At 45.1% G+C, this 20,504-nt stretch overlaps 1 protein-coding gene across 8 annotated transcripts in view; it reads left to right on the plus strand.

Moving 5' to 3' along the window:
* The first annotated feature begins 7,190 nt into the window (after positions 1 to 7,190).
* The window catches only part of FGFR2 (fibroblast growth factor receptor 2), a 78,964-nt gene continuing 65,650 nt past the window's right edge, over positions 7,191 to 20,504 (plus strand). For 2 of the 8 annotated variants that reach the window (XM_085064689.1, XM_085064693.1), the window contains exons 1-2: positions 9,068 to 9,466; positions 11,618 to 11,874. In XM_085064689.1, coding sequence (XP_084920815.1) covers positions 9,405 to 9,466; positions 11,618 to 11,874 — 319 coding nt within the window. In that variant the 5' untranslated portion in view covers positions 9,068 to 9,404. Of the gene's footprint in view, positions 7,343 to 9,064; positions 9,467 to 11,617; positions 11,875 to 20,504 lie in introns of those variants that run through there. The other 6 variants (XM_085064690.1, XM_085064691.1, XM_085064688.1 and 3 more) reach the window with 6 other exon arrangements.

A 20,504-nucleotide genomic window follows, 5' to 3' on the forward strand; every position in this document is an offset into this window, starting at 1 on the left:
TCAGTTTCTCTGTTTTCTAGAATTAACCAGGAGCTTGTTGCTACATGTGGAGCTGGGTGGGACTGCTGATTCCTCTTTTTTTTTTTTTTCTCTCAGAAAGTACGTTGCTGAATGTAAGGCTTCAGGGAATAAAATTTACAGGAGAGAAATTGCCTTGTATGTTTTTAAGGCAGAGCTACCTCACTGGCACACACAGGATTTCACCCTTTGCTTGCCATGAAAAATTCTTTTTACAGAAAACTAATGCTTTCTGTGAATCTGGGATCAGTGTTTCTCCAGCTCCTAAGTCCTTACTACTCTTTTCTTGTCCTCTGTTGCAAAAATTAAATTGGTTGCTTTCAGATGCCTTGCTGAATTGCTCTGATTTACATGTAATGAGGTTGAATATTCCAGTAAAAAAATGGAGCTCTGTAAAAAATGTCTTTTTTTGAGAGATTTTTGAGATTTATCATCTCTCACCAATCAACATTATGGCCCTTTACAAAGGACCTGCAATATTTTGGGACCCATCCAGCTCAGGAAGGTCAGGAGAGGTCATTTGCCATGAGACCCCCATGGGGCACACCCATGGGGCAGGGCTGGTTCTACAAGGCTCTTTTTGGCAAACTGAAGGAGCACCAGGGTTAAAAAACAGCAAACCCATTGCTGCACATCCACACGGAGCTGCTGTATTCCTCCCACTAGAGGACAGCAGCTTGTGTGCACAGCCACCAGCAGCATTTCACAGCAGAAACTAGAATCACACAGCCCTACCCTTCCTGTAGAAACTTGTTCCTTTCTAGTGGTTTTCACATAATGAATCCCAGTGAATATTTAACTAAGTCTCCCCTGTAATCAAATTTCTGGCCTCTCTGCTCGTACCCACAGTGCAAAACATTTCCTGACCCATTGCGCTCGGCAGCCCTGGGAGTCTCCAGCAGGATCTCTGCTCAGTTGGCATCAGGAGAGCAGCAGGAGGGTTGTTGGGTTTTTCTCATCCAGCAATCACCAATACAATCTTTTCTATCCTTTAAGAAATGGAATCTGAGCTCAACTTGGCTATCTTAATCAAAAGCAGGCCTTCTCTTCAAGCCCTGAAATATTGCTGTGTATTTATACATATATGAATATTCATTCATATGCATATGAATATTCAGCAATGCAAGTCTGGGTTTCATGCAAAGCAAGCTTCCCTGCAACCCTTTATTTAAAACAGAAAAGAACTAAGGAGAAAAGGGTGTTTCTGGGTCTGTGGGAGCAGGGAAAAAGGACAGTTTGGTCTGTGTGTGGGAAACATTTCTGTGACTTTTGTTTAAGGAACTCCCCATGCCTGTATCAAAGAGCAAATCCCTATTTGTCTTTGGGTTTTATCTGCCTGACCATTACCTTTCCATCCCATTTTTGGGACTGCAGCTCGTGAATGTGGTCAGACAGTTAATGAATGAGGGCTGTTAAACCTCAGAGCATCTCTGTTTATGTGGAGACTTTCTTGGGCAGGTCACTGGCTCCTCTCCAAGGCAATCCAGTCTCTCAAGTGAAATTGTGGGTACCATAACCACCTGGAGAAGTGGAGGAGGAGGTCATCTTACAGTGGAGACTGGAGCTGATAAAAGACATGGCTTTCATGAAGAGAGAGACACATAAAGGAATAAGCAAATTCCTCTGAAACCTATGGTAGGAGACAGGGAAAGGCAATTATGTGCAAAGGATGGGGAGAGGAGAAAGAATATTAACTGCTTGGAGAATGCTGACTGGAAAGATGTTTGAGGGTTAAGAAGAATGAGGCAGGGGAATAGTTGTAGGCATTTAGTCCTTCATTACCTGAAGTGGAAAGTAGAAGAATTACTTTTATTTTATATTTTTAACTGCTGCAGAGTCACTGTGCCTGCATGTGTCTGCACCTGGGCCTAAGGAAGAATGAAATGGAAATGCAGAGCAGTGGAGGATTTGGGAATCCTTGGGAAGCAGGAGGGATCTGTTGGGATTTGGTGCTGAGGGACAGCTGGGTCACAGGACCCTGCCCAGAAAGAACTGAGTGCCCACACTGTGGAGCAGCCTTCCAGCTTTCTGCTCCTTCCAGGATTCAGACTGTAACACTAACCCTGCTCAGCTTCACACCTCCTGCTCTGAGGTTGTGCCTGAAAGTAAGAGCACCTCTGCTGAACCCTGCGGTGTCACCAGAGAGGAATCTGATCTGATGTAACACTGCAGGGGAAGCTGCCACAACCACCAGCTGCTCCAGCTAGACACAGGGCTCCAGTAAAACAAACCAGTGGGTATTGATCAGCTGGAAAAAGAAATAAGAAGTGCGTGGGCCAACGAGGAAAATATACCCAAGTTCTGTAACAGAAGGAGAAAGTTTCTTTGCAGCCTTTGTCTTCTCATTTTTATAAGTCTGGCTCTGTCTTGCTGTGCCCTGCTCTGCACTGAGAAGGAGTTTATTCACAGGGTTTCTCTGCAGTCTGCTTTAAGGGAGTTCACTCCTAAAAGATCTTCTCCAATGGATGCTGCTTTTCTACTTTTAGAAAAGATACTGTTCCCCGAGAGCCAGGGGTGCTCTACCAGGACAGCGTGTGACAAATTCTTTATGAGAGAATACATAATAAATTGAGGATTTTCTTTTATTTTCATTATTTAGTATTCAATATTTGCATTATGGAAGTGCCTGGAGGTTCCAGCTGAGATCAGTGTCCTATTGTTCTAAGCCATGCATAAAAACATGGTCAGAGATGAGGAGCTTACCATCTAAATAGATGAACTGGATAAAGGGTGGGAGACAGGAAGCATCTATTATTCTCATTTCATAGCTGGAGAGCTTGGACACAGCCAAATTAAGTGCCTTTCCCAAGAAAGCCAATGGAGAAGGGCAGAAATCATAGAATGCCCAGGATCTCACTGTAATACCCTGCTCATAACACACCACATTTCCTGTTTAAATATATCTTGCAACACTGTAATAAAAACAACAAATTTTTTTTGGAATATTTTCCTAAAGATGCACAAAATGAGACGAGCAGCAGAAAGGTTACATGGCTACAAGGCATAACAATCCAAGGGAGTGTTGATACTCAAATGCCATTACAAGACATTGACACAGCCGCAGTGAAAATAATAGTTTTTTTCTCAACTGTTTGGCCTTACTGCCTGAAGAAGTGTCTCCTAGAATATTCTGCTGTTCCTAATGCAGAGGAAGATCAAAAACTGATAGACAAAAGCAATCAATTTGCCACTTTCTCTAGCTTAACCAAAATGAGGGGGTTTGGTTTGATAAACACCAAGTAAAACAATTCCTTTATGGGTCAGGAACTGCAGCCTCCCTTCTCATATACATTTTGCTACAAAAGAACTTGGTAGCCCATCTGCTTCACACTTTGATGGATAATTTTTGGATCTATTGGCATTAAAATAAATTAATTCTTATCTCAATTTTTCAGTTTAGCGGCATCTTGAAGTAATACCTTGTGAGAACTAGGGGAGGAAGTCTCTCTGTAGTAGTTTTTATGTTAGAAAGGGTTTGTGTTTATATGAAATTACTTTTCCCAAAGACACTGAGAAATCTATAGAGCAACTCTGCCTGTCTCTGAAAAAAAAATATTTTCAGAAGGGGATTCCTATGATTTGCTGCTTTGGTACCCTAAAAAAAAAGTCTGAAGCTGCCAGGAAAGAGATCCATAAACAGTTTGGAAACCAGGTAAATATTTTAGCTGCCAAAGCTTGGGTTTAGACACTTAGCTTTGGAAGAACTTAAAAAAAAAAATCTTGGACAAACATTTGATCGTATCTAGCATAGTCAAGAAAAATTTTGGATGGGATAGTTTGAATAACAGGGAAGAATTTTACTTTCCATTGTCTTTCATGGAGAAGGTAAACCCTCACTGAGGTGGGTGGCTGAGATGGGATCTAGAAGATTTCTCCCCATAGACCTCTACATCTTGAATGTGTGGGGTTTTGCATTTTGTTTTCCCTTTTTTCCTAATTTAACTTTCTGTTTTATATTCCTATTTTCATCAGATAGAGCTGTGGCATGTTAGCAGGTGCTGCACCTGGAGAATAGATCAGTGCTGCAGAACTTGCTTCCCTGGGGTACCCAGGGCCTCCCTTGCCATCTGTCTGCACCGTGCCAGGAGCTGGGGCTGCTTCCTCGCCGGAATTCCATGGAGGAGCCAGTTCCCCTGGAGCCCTGGCTGCACTGATATCTCCAGGACTTGAAAGAAATGTCAGAGACCCTGCAAGGATTAGAACTGAGAGTGCTCAGCAGCTCTGCGCTGTGCTTTTTTCTGAGGTGACTTTTCCCACATTACTCGGAGGCACCGGTTGCCCATCTCACCTCATCTCTCCGCAGACTTGAGCTGTTTGTCATCTGCTTAACCTTCCACCTTCATCCCTCCAAGCTGGGCTTTTATAGATGAGCTGTGCTCTTGTGGGTCCAGCCCAGGAGCAGCCTGAAGTCAGGCACATCTTCACCTCACCCTGCCAGGTAAAACAGATGTTGGGCGGCAATGAATTCATCTCCTCACCTCTGCCTGCCCTTCGCTGGTGATTTGGCCGAGTCCAGCTGTGCCCTCCCTGCAGCTGGAGCCCCTGCTCGGACCCTGCCCCTGTTGAACATTAACTGTATCCCTGCCTGCGTGCAGAGGTTCGGCTGACAGCAGCCACAAAGAGCTGGCAGGGCTGAAAGATTCAATTTAACTTTCTTTCTCCTCCCCCGCTTCCATATGCGAGGGCACACAGCGCTGTTCCTGCTTTTGAAACTTGCGGGGCAAAGGAGCATTGGTGTCCTCATTTTCCTTCCTCCCTATTGATGTATCATTGCCAGGATGAAAAAGGACGTCTCAAGAGCTTTTGAAAAAAATGGGTGACTACTCAAGACATTTTATAAAGGAGGAAGAATGGGAGAGAAAATAGGACTCGGTAGGGGGTAGAAGGAGCCTGAATGTGTGCCTTGTCTGTCTATTCTTTCGCTTGAAACCTGGAGCTGTTGTTCCTATTTCAGTTCAAACTGTCACCTTTGGTTCATGATGGCTTTACTGCCCTTGCTCCTGAACCTCAACAGATTGGGGCTTATTTACCTATTCACACTCTGCTGTGGAACCTCATTAATAGGCTTATTAGCCACACCATTCACGTGCAGGAGGGCTCACAGAAAAGATCCCAGCCACTTTGAGAGGAGGAGGAAAAAACTGTAAAGAGATTATGCTCTCATTCAGCAGCCTAACTGCTATGAAAGGCTCCCTGGGCCCACTGAGATCTCTTGAAGCCTAAATATGATGACAGAATTGATCTCCCCCCCCACCCCTTTAATTCCAAACATGCTTCTGCTTTTCTCAGATTGAGGAGCTGGGCTGTTGTGGGCCACTTTAGGAGAATGTGGCTCATTTAAGAGAAAAGGCTGCTATTGATAGACTGCTATCTTTTCATCCTCCAAAAGAATAAATTCTGACAAGTGCTTCCAGACCTTGGAAATAGGTGTTCTGATTTGTAATTTTTAGTGGAATGCTTCCTTTTCTTTCAGAGTATGCAAAGATATCGATGAATGGGGAAAGGTATTGCAGCTTCCTGTGCCGGACAATAATTTATGTGAGAATGTGTTAACAATGTTTTCAATGGGCGATGGACATGCCCGGAGCTGGGAAAATTGGATCTTGACTGTGACATCTCAGCTTCTCAATTAGAACATTCAGATGTCTGTTGCTTTAGGAACAACAACAACAAAAAAATACTAAACCTGTGTTTCCAATCAATTACAAATTTGTCTGCCATCCCTCATAAAGACTGCAGTACTGGTGGGAAAATACGTGCTGGGAGGTAAGTACATATTCTACAGAAAACTTGTTTTCAAGTTTTTGGTGTCTAGGAGGGTGTAAATAGAGTTACACTCCGATTTGTGGCCACAGTCCTTGAAAATCCCCTTGATCAATACTGCACACAACATATAAAATGTACAGTAGCTTAAATAAAGTAACATTAAATTGATCAACACTGATTAAATTTGAGGCAACCACCGCTTATTGATTTTGTTGTCAAGCTGACTCTACACAAGCAAGCGTTACATAGACTCCATATTCAAAACCTTTTAGTTGATGGTATCTAAAGCAAATGTTTTATAAAGCAAGGATCAGGCTAAGCTATATTGAATTTTGAATATCCCTGTTATGCAGTTTTAACTCTGTGTGTCCAAGCAAATGATGTTTGCACAGCTTTTCGACAACTTTTCCCGTTTGGGCACCACACAGGTATTAAAGGTGCAGACCAATTCACGGGGCAGTTGGAATCAGGCTCTGAACCGGGAGGCTCCTGAGAGTGATTTTTGGAGCGGGTGTTATCCAACCATCCTCTCTAGACGGAACTGGCCACGGGCCAGCCATGGCTTCTGAGCCAGAAACACTTCAGCAGAGGTTTCGGGGAAAGCCGTTGAGCTGCTACCACTTTTGTGTGAGGATGCAGATGCTGCCCAGTGCCCGACCGGCGGTGCCGCAGCCCAGGCTCAACCACGGCGGCGGTACTTGCCGCACTCCCCATCTTTCCTTCCCAACCCGCTGGAAAACTTTCAGTGGAACAACTGTCCGGGAGCTGCGCGGGTTCCTCCCCTGCAGCCCCGCGGTCACCGTGGGATGCTCTGCCCCGTTCCCCGGGCAGGCAGCGGCCGGAGCCGGGAGTCCCCGCTCCGCTCCCCTCCCTCCCGCCCCTCTCCGGGGCTGCTGAGCGCGCCGGCTCCGCGCCGCGGGGGCATCCGCGACCCCCGGGCAGGGTGGGGGCTCCGCGCTCCGCACCTCGGCGGGCCGGGCGGGGGAAGGGGCTCGGCGGCGATTGGCAGAGCGCGGCAGCGCCGTCCAGGAAACGGCTCGGGTTGCAGCGGGGGGAGTGACCGGGGGAGGAGGAAGAAGTCGGAGGAGTGCGCCGAGAGGGGGAAAGGGGGGAGAGAAAACCCACCTCCCGGCCGAGGGGGCTGTCGGCGTGACAAAGCTGCGGCGGCTCGGGGCGGGCGGCTGGATGGAGCGGAGCGGGACCCGCGGCGCGCTGCTCGGCGATGCCCGCGCGGGGGAGGAGGCAGCTGGCGCCGGGCACGGCGGGCTCGCCCCTCTGAGGCGGTAGCCGCTGCGGCCGAGCCAGGGCACGGCACGGCACGGGACGGGGCGCCGGGCCGGCTCCCGCCTCGCCTCGCCGCCCTCCTGCCTGCCCCGGGCGCGTCCCGCGGGGGATGCGCGGCGCTGCGCCGCTGCGGGCTCGCCAGCCTGGGCCGCCCGCGCAGTGACCGCGGCCGCTCCGCACTTTCGCCCCGTCCCGGGAGCCGCCGCTCGGCACCGCGTCCCAGCCCGGCAGCCGCCGCGGAGCGCAGCCAGCCCGCCCGGCGCTCTCGCCGCAGGTAAGGGCAGCGGGCGGGCCGGGGAAGGGGCAGGGCTGGGGGTCCCGCCGCGCTCTCGGCGCCGTGTGCGGCTCCAGCGCTCCGCTGCGCCGGGCTGTGCCGGTGTGCGGGGCTCGGGGTGCCCTGGCTGGGCTGTCTCGGTGTGCAGGGCTCGGGGATCCCTGGAGCGAACTGTGCCGGTGTGCGGTGCTCGGGGTGCCCGCATTGGGCTGTCCCGGTGTGCGGGACTCGGGGGTGCCCGGGTTGGGCTGTGCCGGTGTGCGGGACTCGGGGATTCCGGGTTGGGCTGTGCTGCTGTGCGGAGCTCGGGGATCCCCCGGCGGGGCTGCCGGTCGGTTTGTCGGTCACTCGGTCGCCGCTGCGGTGCGGGGGGAAGCCCGAGCAGCAGCGCTGTTTCCCTGCCTTGCCCGCATCCCGGTGGGTGCGCGGCTGTCTCCGGGGATGGTTCCAGCGGTGACAGCAGCACGGGTGGGAAAGGGGGGCTCAGCCCCGGGTCGGAGCCGGTCCTGCCCCAGGGAGAGGGGCCGAGGGGCACAACCGCCCCGTCTGAGATAAGGGGGGATAGAAAGCGTCAATGAAATATATATTTAAATGCAAAACGGCCCCTTCAAACCGGGACCCATTATGCGTTTGGTGTGAAACGCTATCAACATTTAAAACTTCATTGTCTCCTTTGTACCAAATCCCTGTAAATCTTCCACTAGCCTTTTCTCATTTTCATCTGAAAAGCCTGTTTGGGCTGAATAGACAGCAATCAGCAGCCTCTGGACTTCTCTCTCTCTCTGGAATGTCAATTAAAATGCAGATTTTTTTTTTTCCCTCCGATCTCTTGGTGGCAAAAGACTTGAGAAAAACAGGATAGTGCTGGAAAGCAAATGAAAGAAGTTCAAACAATGAAAAAGTACTGAAGCTGCCAGCCGGTTCCCATTAGTCCTCCAGAATTAATGTTTAATAGCTGTGATGCTCAGATTTGCTTGGAGATTGAACTCTGATGAAGTCTTGTTAGACATATATGTGTGTGTATATATATAAATATATATATATATATACACGGATGTATATTTCTGTCATTTTTTGTCCCTGTAGAGTTCCTCTGTCAGTGGAATTGTGTATACGGTGTATGTGTATATAAAGCTGTTAGCTTTAAAACCTCATCTACCTGGATTTTTTAAATGAAACTACTGGTCTTTTAGAGCGCTTGAAGTTTCTTTGTGGAGGGAAGATCTGTATTTCAGTAAGATTTTGCTATTCCTTGCCAAATAGAGAAAGATGCTGAAAAGTTATACAGTGAGCAGTGTATTGATTCGGTTAACATACTCTGCAAATTGTACTGTCCCTGGGGAGTGATAAACATCTTATAAACAACAATGCGAGTAGATTAAAAAGAACACTGAGCATTGAATTTAATTAATGCCACTGCTGAACAAGTACTACTTGTTTGTGTGTGTGAGTGTGTTTAAACTGAAGTACAGCTTGGAGGAATTTGGTTGGGCTCCCAAACCAGTCTGCTTTCCCATGCTTGTCAGTTTGGCAAAGAAAATTTGGGCAGGTATGTGACGAGGTGAAAATTGACTTGATGAGCGAGTGGCAAGGAGAGCCATCAATCATTGGGGGCTGACAACTCCTCCCCAAAGTGTAGGCTGAGAAGAGAGACAGAGTTCCCTTTCAAGGGGAAAAATAAACACTACGTGTGGCTTTCACTGAGTCTGAGACTCCAGGAGGGATTATGGTATTGTAGTCAGGAAGCCAGAATTGTGGAGGCCAAAAAGCATGCTGGGGCTGTGTTCCAAACATTGAGATAGAGGTACATAATTATCCAGCACAGGAGGTCTTTCCAGAGATTCGTCCCCCAGCAACTGTGGCAATTAAACTATGAAAAGAATTTGGTTTCGTTTCATCTTCGTTGGACTCCACTTCTTTTGGGAGAGGTCAATCCTTGAAAGCTGCTTGCTGTCGCGGTGCTAAAAAGTGGTTTGGCTCCACGGATGGCTCCAGAGTTTTGATTTTTTTGCTCTGCTGCACCTTTGCAAGCCACGATTTTGAGTTTGCTGCTGCCCTGTGGATGAAGAATCTTTTCTTACTGCCGGCAGATGTTCAGGTGCAGAAGCCAGCAGAGATCTTCAGGTGAGGAGACGCGTGGCCAAGTAGTCTTGTGCCGCACTTGAGGATTTAGGATGAGGATGGGAACCACCAATGTGCTTTCAGTGGTGTTTAATGTAGTCTGAAAATCTGAAACTGCAGAAATGTCAGTGGAATTAATGCTCTTGGAGTCTGAAGTATTTGCTGGTGTTCTGGTATGTTTTCTTTCTGCAGAATTATGATTGGATTTCGCGTTTATCGACATAGACTTTAATCAGAGTTTACAGGATGATTTATGGAAATTAAATCAGCATTACATCCAGGCTGTTAACGAGGGGTTTTTACCCACTTTACAGCTGGATAAACTGAGCTGCAGAGCTGTGGCTGCCAGACAGCAAGGTGGGCAGCTGACCTGGGTGGCAGCATCAGGGGGGTTTGCTCTGGTCCTGCACCAGACACAAACTGGTCCCAGAGACAGAGCTCTCCTCAGCTCCCCACCTGCTCTCTGCTTATTTAGAGAAGGGCTGGGCAAGCTCTTTGCAAATGTTTGTGCAGTGGTCTGGTGGTGTTTTCACTGGAGATTTAATGGTAGTTGCTAGCTTGTGGTCTGGGATGCTCGAGCCAGGCTTAAATCTCGAAAGGAGGGACAGAGCTTTGAGGTGACACCAACTGAGGTGGAAAAAGCTTGCCCTGAAGTGTCAGGGATTCACCCGGAATACCATGGATTAATTATTTTCCTCAAGTGCCTTATTTATGTCATCCAAAATCTGTTTCTACTAACTTCTGTTTCTAGTAACTTCTGACTCCAGAAGTTACTGTGTATAGTTCCCAAAATAAAAGGTGCCTCAGCAGCATTTCTGTCCTTACTAGTGTGAACTTTGTATATAGCAGGTAGCAAAGGGGTAATAAAATCAGAATAAGCGTTTTAATTGTTGGCTTTATAAATGGAGAAGGTCTCCTTGTTTCTGTATGCTGAGGTACCACACCACATCCAAATGGCTAGGAGTTTGGATAAGCTTGACTTTATCTCCACACTCCCTGCCTTTTTATTTTTTATTTTTTTTTTAACTTTCAAGTGTGAGGGCAGGAGGGAAAAAGAGGTTTTTTGTTCTTTTTTCCCTTCAAGACAAGTGCTCTCCAAATTTCAGTTGGGTTTCATCACATCTAAGATGAATCATTGACCAGATTAGAACAATTGCTGCAGTTACTTGTTTTATCCATTTACTGAGGTTTTACCCTCTTTTATTTCTGAAGCGGAAAATCGGGTCTAATTTTCTGCTTGAGCTGTTAAATCACCCTGTGAGGAGGATGCTCTTCTGACCCTCACCTGGCATCCCAGTGTGGAGGCAACAGGGTCCCCTGAAGGGAGTTCCAGTTACTTTGGTGCCATTTCTCTCCTCCCTCTGACCATGGCTGGATTGCCAGTTAACTCCATCCATTTAAATTAGTTTTATTGTGAATAAAATAGACTTTTTTTTTTTCCCCACCTCTGAAAAATATATCTCAATAAGCATCACTGAGAGACTGAGAAAATAAATTTTTACGCACACAGCTTGGTATGGATGGATGAAGTGATGCTTTCCTGCAATATATAATCTATAGTGTCCTGTAAAAGGACACTAAACTGAGTCAGAAGGAGGTACATCCATAGGGGAGCTGGAAGTCCTGAGCTGAAATAGTCTTAGAGACTTTCCAAGTCTAAGGAATATATTTTTCAACTGTTTTTCTTGTGGAAAATTACTGAATTCTTGCAAATTCATCTGGCTGCAGAACTGCCTCGGTGAAGGAATGAAAAACAAGGCAAACTTACATAAACCTTCAAACAATAACAAGAATATAATTTGTATAATTGTGGTAATTTTGTAGCATTACAGGTTATGTGCCTGCACATGTGTGTGCCTCTCATTTTTGAAAACCTGTATGTTTTTCTGTCAGTAAAATAGCTCTCAATATGTGCTGAGAAGTGATTTTGTGAAAACAAGGAGGACTTGGTTACGCCTCAGGTGATGATGGAAACTGCTAACAGAAGATGAAAAGTCACTCACTTTTCACATATTCTTGAAGCTGGAAAACTATTTTCCCCATCCTCCTCCTCCCCTCCCTCTCACCTCAGCTCTGTTGGAGGCTTTATGAAGGTTTTTGGGTTGTGTTTTGAGATGTTTTTGCTGACAGTGTTAAATTCTCTCCTCCCCACAGCAGCAGCCATCGTTCCAAGGGAGGAGGCACTACCCTGGCCGAAGGCACGGCTTTCTCTCCATGCTTCTCTAGAGGTGCTCAGATGGGATTAAAGTCCACATGGAGATATGGAAATGGACCAGGAATTTACTCTAAAAAGATGGTCAGCTGGGATTCGGGTTGCCTTATCTGCCTGGTGGTGGTCACCATGGCTGGACTTTCCCTGGCTCGACCTTCATTTAATCTAGTTGTCGAAGACACCACGGTGGAACCCGAAGGTAAATCCCTCTAGAATCCTTAATTCCTTAAAAGAAGTTAATTGTAAATGCTTGGACATCTGAAATAGAAGTCGACCTCTTTCCATGTGCTCTGGTAAATCTAAGGCAAGTAACAGATCAGCCCTGGAGAGTTCTGGTTTGTGACTTTCGCTGCTCTCACATGGGCTGTGTTTGTACAAGCGAGCGTTTGTTTATTCTTATGCAAGCCAGCGGTGTCAGTGATTTCACTCGGGACTGTCATCACGTTGTATAATCAAAGTGCACAGATGAAAGTTTTCAGGAATGGGTCTTTAAGGAAAGCAGGCTGTGGCACTTTGGTGTGTGTTATGTGTTGCTGTCTCAAGGAGCGAAGAGGACGAGGGGCTGCTGCTCATTGGGATTGTCTTAACCTGAAGAGTTCAGAGGAAAAGGAATCTCCGTAGCTTTTATTTGTGAATGCTTGGTTTTGCCAGGCACTCTGCAAAAATGCAGTTACAGCTTTGTTGGTGTTTGTACTCAGAAGAATTCCCTGTTGCTGTTAATAGTCAAGCACAATCAGTGCAGTGCCTGGATCACAAGTTCTGAGGGTGTAAATATTGAGATTTGCATAGAAGGGCTGTAGTTCACTACTGTGAAAGCAAAGGCCAGTCTAGCCCTTCACTTTGGAAGAGGTATTTTGACAAAATCTCCTATTTTGAGCCTACACCTGTTGGAATGTTCTAGATTTGTTTATTCCTCAAGCTTTTCAAAGTGGTTTTCTTCTCTGAAGAGCTCAGGAAGAGCTGCTTTTTTATTGCTGTGAGCTGATTGTATTGAAGAATGATTTTCCTGTGTTGTGCTGGGTCCTTCCTGCTCTCTGAGCATCTGTGGGGGGAGTGAGGCTTCCTTCCCAAGGCTGGATCTTTAGCAGGAGTGATCACAGTTCTAGTAACTCAGCTGTCAAGCTGATCTAATAGTCCACAGAGCATTTCTGACCTGGCAAGAGCTTTCTGCAGAGAGTTTGGCCTTCACACGTTCTACTACTCATGTGCACGGATGCAGCTTCGTTTTTATTTAACACATCTTCATGCAAAACTTATTTGTTTCTATCCACTGCCTCTAAAAATAGACGTCACCAGCTAACACATTTTTAGAGTCTGCTCCAAGTACATTTTTATTGATGGCAGGGGATGAACTATTTAGAGATGATGAGCCCTCTTCCCTAGCAAGCATTCCTGGAAAAAGTTTTTAAAGAATAGCAGTATTGTCATTTGTCAGCTATAGAGATTGTTGATAGCAAATTTTATTTTCTTTTGAAGGTAACCTGATATTAAAAAAAAAAAAAAGCCCAACTCTCGTTGCCACTTACTGTATGATTTGTTAATTGAACATCTGGTGCCTTTTTGGCTTTTCAGGGGAATGACAAAATCATGAATAATTCTGGTTTCAGGCTAGCTTTGTAGTGAGGTCCCCTAGTTTTAGGGTTAAGTGAGAAAGAATGTGATTGCAAGATTGCTGGAGTCTGTTATGGGAAGAAGAGTAATATTTTTTTTGAATGGTGCCTGATAATATTTCAACTTTTCAGGGAAAGAATAGCTTTTATTATTTTGGAAAGCACAGTTTAAAAATATATGTTTCTTCCACAGTGAATATGGAGGGGATGGAATCTGGGTTTTATCAGAGAGTAAATTGTTTAAAAAAGATTTAAAACTTCTTTCCTGGGCAGGAATGTTACTGATGTGAAACAATTTTAGATGTGAGAACCCAAATCATTACCAGAAACAAGAAAAAAAAAATCAGAAAACACTTCTGAGTTAATGACATAATAAGAGCTTTTATGCTGCAGAATACAGGGAATTGTGTGGGATTTATATCTGAGATTTGGGAAATAAAACCTCCTTTATGTACCTCTTTAAATTCTTTGAAAAAAAAAAAAAGGAAAAAAAACCTAACCAAAACAAAACCAAGTTTTTACACAATCACCTTCTCTGGGTTCTATCACTGCCACCCACAAGCTTTCCAAGCCAAAACTGAAAAAAAACCCACCCCTTTAAAGGATCTCTTCAAAGACAAAGCAGACTTCTTTTTGAATTTAGTGCATGCCAAAACATTTTGGGCACAGCTAATTTGGGGGGTCAGGTGCTCTAATAATGTAAATTTTCAATGGGGCTGCTGACTGCAGTCATTAGAGCTATGACATTTCATGCCAGCTGAGAAGGTCAGCGGGGCTGTGACCTTTGGTGACACTTGCTGATCTGTTCCTGAGTCTTCCTTCATGGACATGCCCTGAATTGTCTTTATTTATTTATTTTTAATATGAGGTGCTTTGATTGTTATTGTTTATTGTCTTGATGACTTAGAGTGTTGGAAAAGCTGTGTGCGACATTAAGAGGAATTGAAGTTTGTTCCTTTGGTTGTAACAGAGAAAATACTCTGAATCTTCAGGGATATTTCCAGTCATTTTCGTGAGAGTATCTGGCTTTGTATAAAAAATACTAAAGTAAGTGCTTTAGTTCAAGCAGTATTTATCCAACAGGGTAATCAGCTGCATGGATATGGGCAAGATGTCCTGCATCAAGGTGCTTTGCTTGTTTTCTCTTCACAGTCAACCTTGAGTAGATAAATATCCCTCTGTGACCACTGGATGTTCCACTGGTCTGTATGGAAGGTTTTACACTGAAAATGGCATCTTGATCCGTTGTGGATGATAATGTTGGTGTGGATGCTGTGGTGCTCACTGAGGGCTGCATCCTGAGTGTGGTGGATCCTCTCAGTTGTGGTGTTTTATTCCCCAAAAAATTGATGACAAAACCCGAGGCTGTTGCGCTGCGTGAGCAGAAACAGGACCTGTAGGAGTTGGTGTGGGGACTGTCAGCTCTCAAACTATATCTCACATCAAGTGTTTACATACGTGTTTTTCATCCTAGGGAGCATAAAGACCTTTTCTGCTTCTAAATATTTAGAAATAAGCCTCCCCAGCGTGTACAAAGGCACCATTCTCCGTGCTGTGTGAGCCCAGGGCTTTGATGATAGCCAGCGTTTCACAAGGGCTCTGACCGCACACATGGGCTGAAGGGTTACTTTGTGAACTGAATAATTAGTTTGGACATCTATTTGATAAATAGTGAGCTCTCCCTTGACCTTCCCTTGCCCAGGCTGTGTGTTATCATCCTGCTGGGGAGCTAATTTGGTCTCTTAGCCACATGCAGTGCCTTGACACCGTCCTTGGAGCACCCACTCGGAGTGGTGACAACGCGTTTTAGTTCTTTTAATTTAGGTCAAATTTCAAAGGATTAATTTAAGCTTTCCACAAGGGAAGGCCTATTTCTGTGTCCTGTGAAAAACACACTAGTTCAGAATGGGGTTACTTTTGGGAGGTTCCTAGGAGCAGCAGGGAAGGAGAGAGACCCTCTTTGATGGGTGACATGCTTATGGTGGAAGTGAGTAATGAGTTGTCCTTTGGGTTTTAACTCAGTTACAGCCATTTGCTGACACTAAACAACATACAAATATAAATATGCTCAGCACAGTACCCTCCTTTTGGTAAAAATGTTGAGTCATATGAGCAATGTGCCTTCCTTTTTGTTAAAATGTTGGCAGTACTTAAAGGTTAATGTCGCCTGTGGTCACAGTGGTCAGCAGTGTCCACTTGGAGATCCTTCTTTAGCCACTGTGACCTGCCTGGGTCAGGATGTGGGGTTTTGGGAGGTGCTGCAGTGTGTGGAGGAGGGATGCTGTGGTGGTGGGATGTCCCCTGTCCTGTCCTGCTCCCCATGCCGGGGTGTCCCCATGGGTCCTCTCTGGCCAGTGCCACCCTGCTAAGGAGTCACAGGGCTGATGGGACCCTGCACATCCATCATTTTCCTGGGACAGAGGTGGTGTAGAAGCACCAGGATGCTGCTTCCAATTTGGTAGGAAAAAATAAAGCAAATAGTTCACCCAGGGTTCCCTTATTACTGTTTATTTTGGCTTTTTTTTTTTTTCTTTTTTTTAAACAAGAACAGCGGCTTTGATACCTGCGAGTGAAATTAACAATTCAAACCGATTAGTTAAATCAGAGTTGGCTTTATCTTTTTAATTTCTTTTCCCTTTAATTTTATTTCAAGGAAGGGCAATTATTAAAGCCCATTATGGAGGAATGTGACATCCCCACAGCTTCGGGTGAGGGATGGATGCCCTCTCAGGGATCCGGTTCAGTAAGTTATTTGGCCCAATACAGGATTTGCCAGCTGAGATTCTGGGGAATTGTACAAGCAGCCAGATTAAATCAGTCTTAATGTGTCCATTCTGTGTTTAAAATCTGCAGCCCTTTAGCAGGGGCATGGTCTTGAGCTTCAAACTAATTGGACGTGGGTAGGGTTGTTATTTACAGTCCGTGGTGATGAGACACTGGGAGTTAGTAGTCTCTCAGTGTGGCGACTATTTTGCAAAGTAGCAGAAATAATTGCATGGTTTGGGCTTATCTGCCACACAGTTGCAGCTTTTTGAAGGGGTATAATAATTACTAACTTTTAGGAATTTGATTCCTTTAGTGAGGGGTTTGTTTTGTTGGTTTTTTTTTGGAGCCAGATGATTTTCAAAGATGCTGACTTGTGAGGTTTTTTAATCTTTTAATTTTTTAGTTTAAAAACCACTTGTATTGCTAAAACCCCCAAACCAGCAGCCGACTCCAATGAATGCATGTTTTTCTAATGTTAAAACAGTTCTTCCTTGGCAGAGAAATTGCAGCAAATTTCAGGCCATAGCAACTTTTTTATGGGCAAGTTAGAAACCTCTGAAAGCAGAATTTACAATGAAAATGCTGACATCTCCAGTTATGCAAGGTTGTGAATGCATGAGACGATGGACTATTGTGGTGTTTTAATAATACCCATAGCGTAGCTCTTAATGAGCTTATTTCTATACATCCAGCTTGCCAGCCTCACTATAAATGATCTGTAAATGGCTTTAAACAAAAACGTTCAAAGATTAGTGTTTTCCTAAGATGAGTGTTTAGTTTAGGATCAGATGGGAATGCAAGAAAAATACTTAACTATGCCTCTTTCTATCATTAATAGAGAAAAAGTCCTTATTGGAAGTATCAGATTTTTAAGTGTTAAACATTTTGAGACTCTCCAGGATTGAAGCTTTAGAGTGAAGCAGAGACTTTTTTCGAAGCAGCTCTCCTGAGCAGTTCAAATCTTGTGTTTTTAAAAGAACCATCACCCGCTTTGGCAAGTTTTGTCTTGTCTGTGTGTAATAGCACACCTGGTTTGACTGGAGGAGAAAATTTGTTTCAGTGGGATTAAAGAAGGGCAAAATTCAGGCTGAAAAGAGACTGTGAACCCAAAGCATGAATCCCATCTGGACAAGTGGGAGCATCTTCTGCAGAGGACACTGCTTTGTGTTGGTGGTGGCAGTGGGAAACGGGGCACTATTTGGCTTGGCACAGAGCCTGCCGGTGTAAAATCATCCTCACAGCAATTTGGGAACTGATTTGGAACTCAGACCTTTGGGTTTAGGTTCAGCACATTGCAGTGTGCGTTTGCAGTGGGGTTTTTTGGGGAGCTTTGGCACAGCGTGCTCCCCAAATCAGAGACGCCGTCTTGCAGCACCTGGGACTAAACTGACTTTTAAACTGATTGAAAGAGAAGTTGGAGCGACTGAGCAACTTCGGAGCAACTTTGTACGAGTCAGATCTTAAATAAGGACCAGATTTGCAGGAGTGCAGCAGCCAAGAGCTCCTGTTGTAATTACGAAACGTGCGCTGGGAGTGCCGGGCCTGTTCTGGAAGTTTGGCCCTTCGGGTTTCAATCGCAGCCGGGAGCGTCAGCAGAACTGCGCTGGCATTTGCTCCTTGGGGACTCTGCTTCCCAACCAGGACAGTTGCAAAACAAGGGATTCTGTAAGAGGAGTGGATTTTTTTTTTTTTTGGTAGGTTTGTTTTTTTTTAACTTTTAAAACCAGCTTATAATTCATGAAGTGATTATGTATGTCTGCAGGTTGTCCTTTCTCATCTCCTAAATATCACTGGTGGTTTCTTTGTTTGGTTTGTTTGGTTTGGTTTTTTTCCAAAGAACCCTTTTTTTAGGGGTTTGTTTTTGCTGGACTTCAGAGCATCAGAACAGTCAGCACCTGATACTGGGATGTGTCTGATGGGCTTCATTTTCTGCTGGGTCAGTTTTTCCTGCCTCTTGTCACCACACAAATGCCATTATCCATATCAAAGGGACAGAAAGCTGAATTCTTCGGTGCTGCTTTGTTCACTTGCTGTGCTATTATTATTTTAATTGTATTTTTAAAGTGACTGTAAGTGAAAGCATTTGGTGAACCCCAGTGAAGCTCAGGAGTTGAGACCTGACCTACTTTCATTCCCCTCCTCACACGTCGCAGGTTGTGTGTAATTATTGCTTTTCCTCCCCCGCAAAAGAACTGGCTCATCAGTTTGGGACATGCACTGTGTCAAGCAAAGCCACAAGAACTGGGAAGAGAGGAAAATTCCTTTGTACCAAGGAAATGATTTGCTTTTGTGAGGGTTTACTGGAAAGGGAAATGTGTTGAAGGACGGGAAGGGAATAAAATGAGGATGAGAGGCTGGCTGGGGAGGAGAAAATCATAGTCTGGTTGTATTTTACTTTTTTGTTCCTCTTAGAACAAAAAACCTACCTGTTTTCATGAGTTTCTATTCTGAAAAGAGTTTTGTGATGTGGAAGGAAAAGGCAGGAAAGGAGTCTCAGTCTGACACATCAGGCTTTCTCCCAGAGGACTTGTGGCTGTTTCTGAGTGGGGTTGGAATGGGATGCTGTGGCTGGGATGCCTTGGTGGGCTGCAGTGTCCAGGACAGGGCTGTGGGAGGTTCAGCTGTGCCTGGATGGACAGAACCTGATCAGAGCACCAGGCAACAACTTCGTTTTGAAATGTAATAAAAACTTGTAGCGTAAAAAACCTCCGTAAGGTTCATGGTGTGCTTCCTTTAGGATGGGCTGTATGGAGAGGTGAGCTGCTGGCAGGACCTGCTGCTGGGCAGGAGGAGAGCCTGCTCTGCTCTGCTCTGCTCTGGGGAGGACTGGCTTTGCAAGTTTGGAAAGCGCCCTGCTCAGTGTCTCGGTGGTGCAATATTTAATTTGTTTCAAGGAAAGTAATATGACTTCTAATTCTGAGCGCCGCCCGGCAGTTCTTGAAAATAACTTTAAACCCCCAGTTCAAATTTTGAGTAGTTCTTGAGCTTGGTTCTGTTAAACACTGCTTAATCATGGAAAATAGTACTGTTTAGGTACTACAGTATTGAAGTACCCAGGTTTCCCTGCTGTTGTTTACTCAGCAGGGCAGCACAGGTATTTCAGACGTGCAGGATTAACATGGAGACTCTCTAATAAATCTGCAGTGAACCACAGCTCAGTAATAGCTCTTGCAGCAATTCAGGAGCATTTGAACCCTCTTCCATTAGTATGGCACGGTGCCCAGGAGCCACTGCTACCGTCAGGAGTGACGGAGGTGTCTGCAAGTTCAAGTGGAGCATTGTGTAAATGGTTGTGTGCCACCTGGAAGGGCAGGTAGCCAGCCTGGCTTTTCACTTCAGGGCTTGTTCTGCTGCTCTTTCTTTGTCCCCACTGGAGACTGTGCTCTGTGTGGAGCTGGAATTAAACAAGCTATGATGCCTCTTGCCTAAATATTGCTCTCGGTTGAAAGGGAGCCTGGTATGCCTTGAAGCTTTGAAGTGTTTGGAGAATATCCCGTGGTTTATGTGTGTTGTGGATGGGACTTGCAAAAGTGCTGAGAGGATGTTTTGGGGAATATTGTTTCCAGTGTCTTTTTTTTCAAATCCTGCTTTAGGAAGTGGGGGGAGATGAATTTCAGGGGAACAGGCAAGATGAGACTTCCAGACGAGCTGCTAAAATTAAGAGGATTTGTATAGTCAAGTAAAAATGGGACCGTGTACAAAAGAAACAACTGCTGACTTGCTTGTAGGGAATCTGAATAGATGTTCTCTGCATCCAGAACTAACACTGCAACATTGAATTGTGCAATTTTTAACCTCCCAGTTGTAATTTATTTCTTCTGCACGTTGAGCAGTAATAGTCCTGAGCATGGCCTTTGGCAAACCTGGAAGAAAAAGGTTCTGGTTTTATGTTTGGATCTATGCTATGTTCTGTTAAGGCTTTATGTTGCTCTTGAAATGCAAATAAAGAACCTGAAAAAGAGCTACAGGTTGGAATAGATGGAAGAAAATACACTAAACCCAAGAAAAACCTTTTGCAACCGAATATATGTGCTTGTGCACTTTCCCAAGGCTGTATATCCTATTATGGAGCCTTTCCCAAGCAGACTTTAGGGCTGGGTTGAACAACAGGAGCTGGTTTAATTGCTCTGCCACTTGGTTACGTGCAGAATTCAGTCAGGGAGATTTGAAGTTCTGCTTTTGCTTGAAGAAGGAACAATAAGAAAATGCTCCTAGTTTCAAATTCTGCTTTTTTTAGAGAGAGAAGATTAATTTTTTTTTTCAGCTTTTTATTTGAGGTTCTGGCAAGAAGTGATTCATTTCCCCTTTGTATTGTATAATAGATTACATGAGAAGACTCTTCTGTAATGAGTTTGAAGAGCAGTTAATTATTTTTGAGATTGTGTTACATGTCTGTTAGGTTTGTTGTACTTCTCAGTTCACTTAGCACAGAGACTCTCACTCTGTTACTTCA

Source organism: Lichenostomus cassidix, chromosome 6 (genome assembly GCF_008360975.1).
Source record: "Lichenostomus cassidix isolate B80296 chromosome 6, HeHo_3.0, whole genome shotgun sequence".
NCBI classification, from domain to species: Eukaryota; Metazoa; Chordata; class Aves; order Passeriformes; family Meliphagidae; genus Lichenostomus; species Lichenostomus cassidix.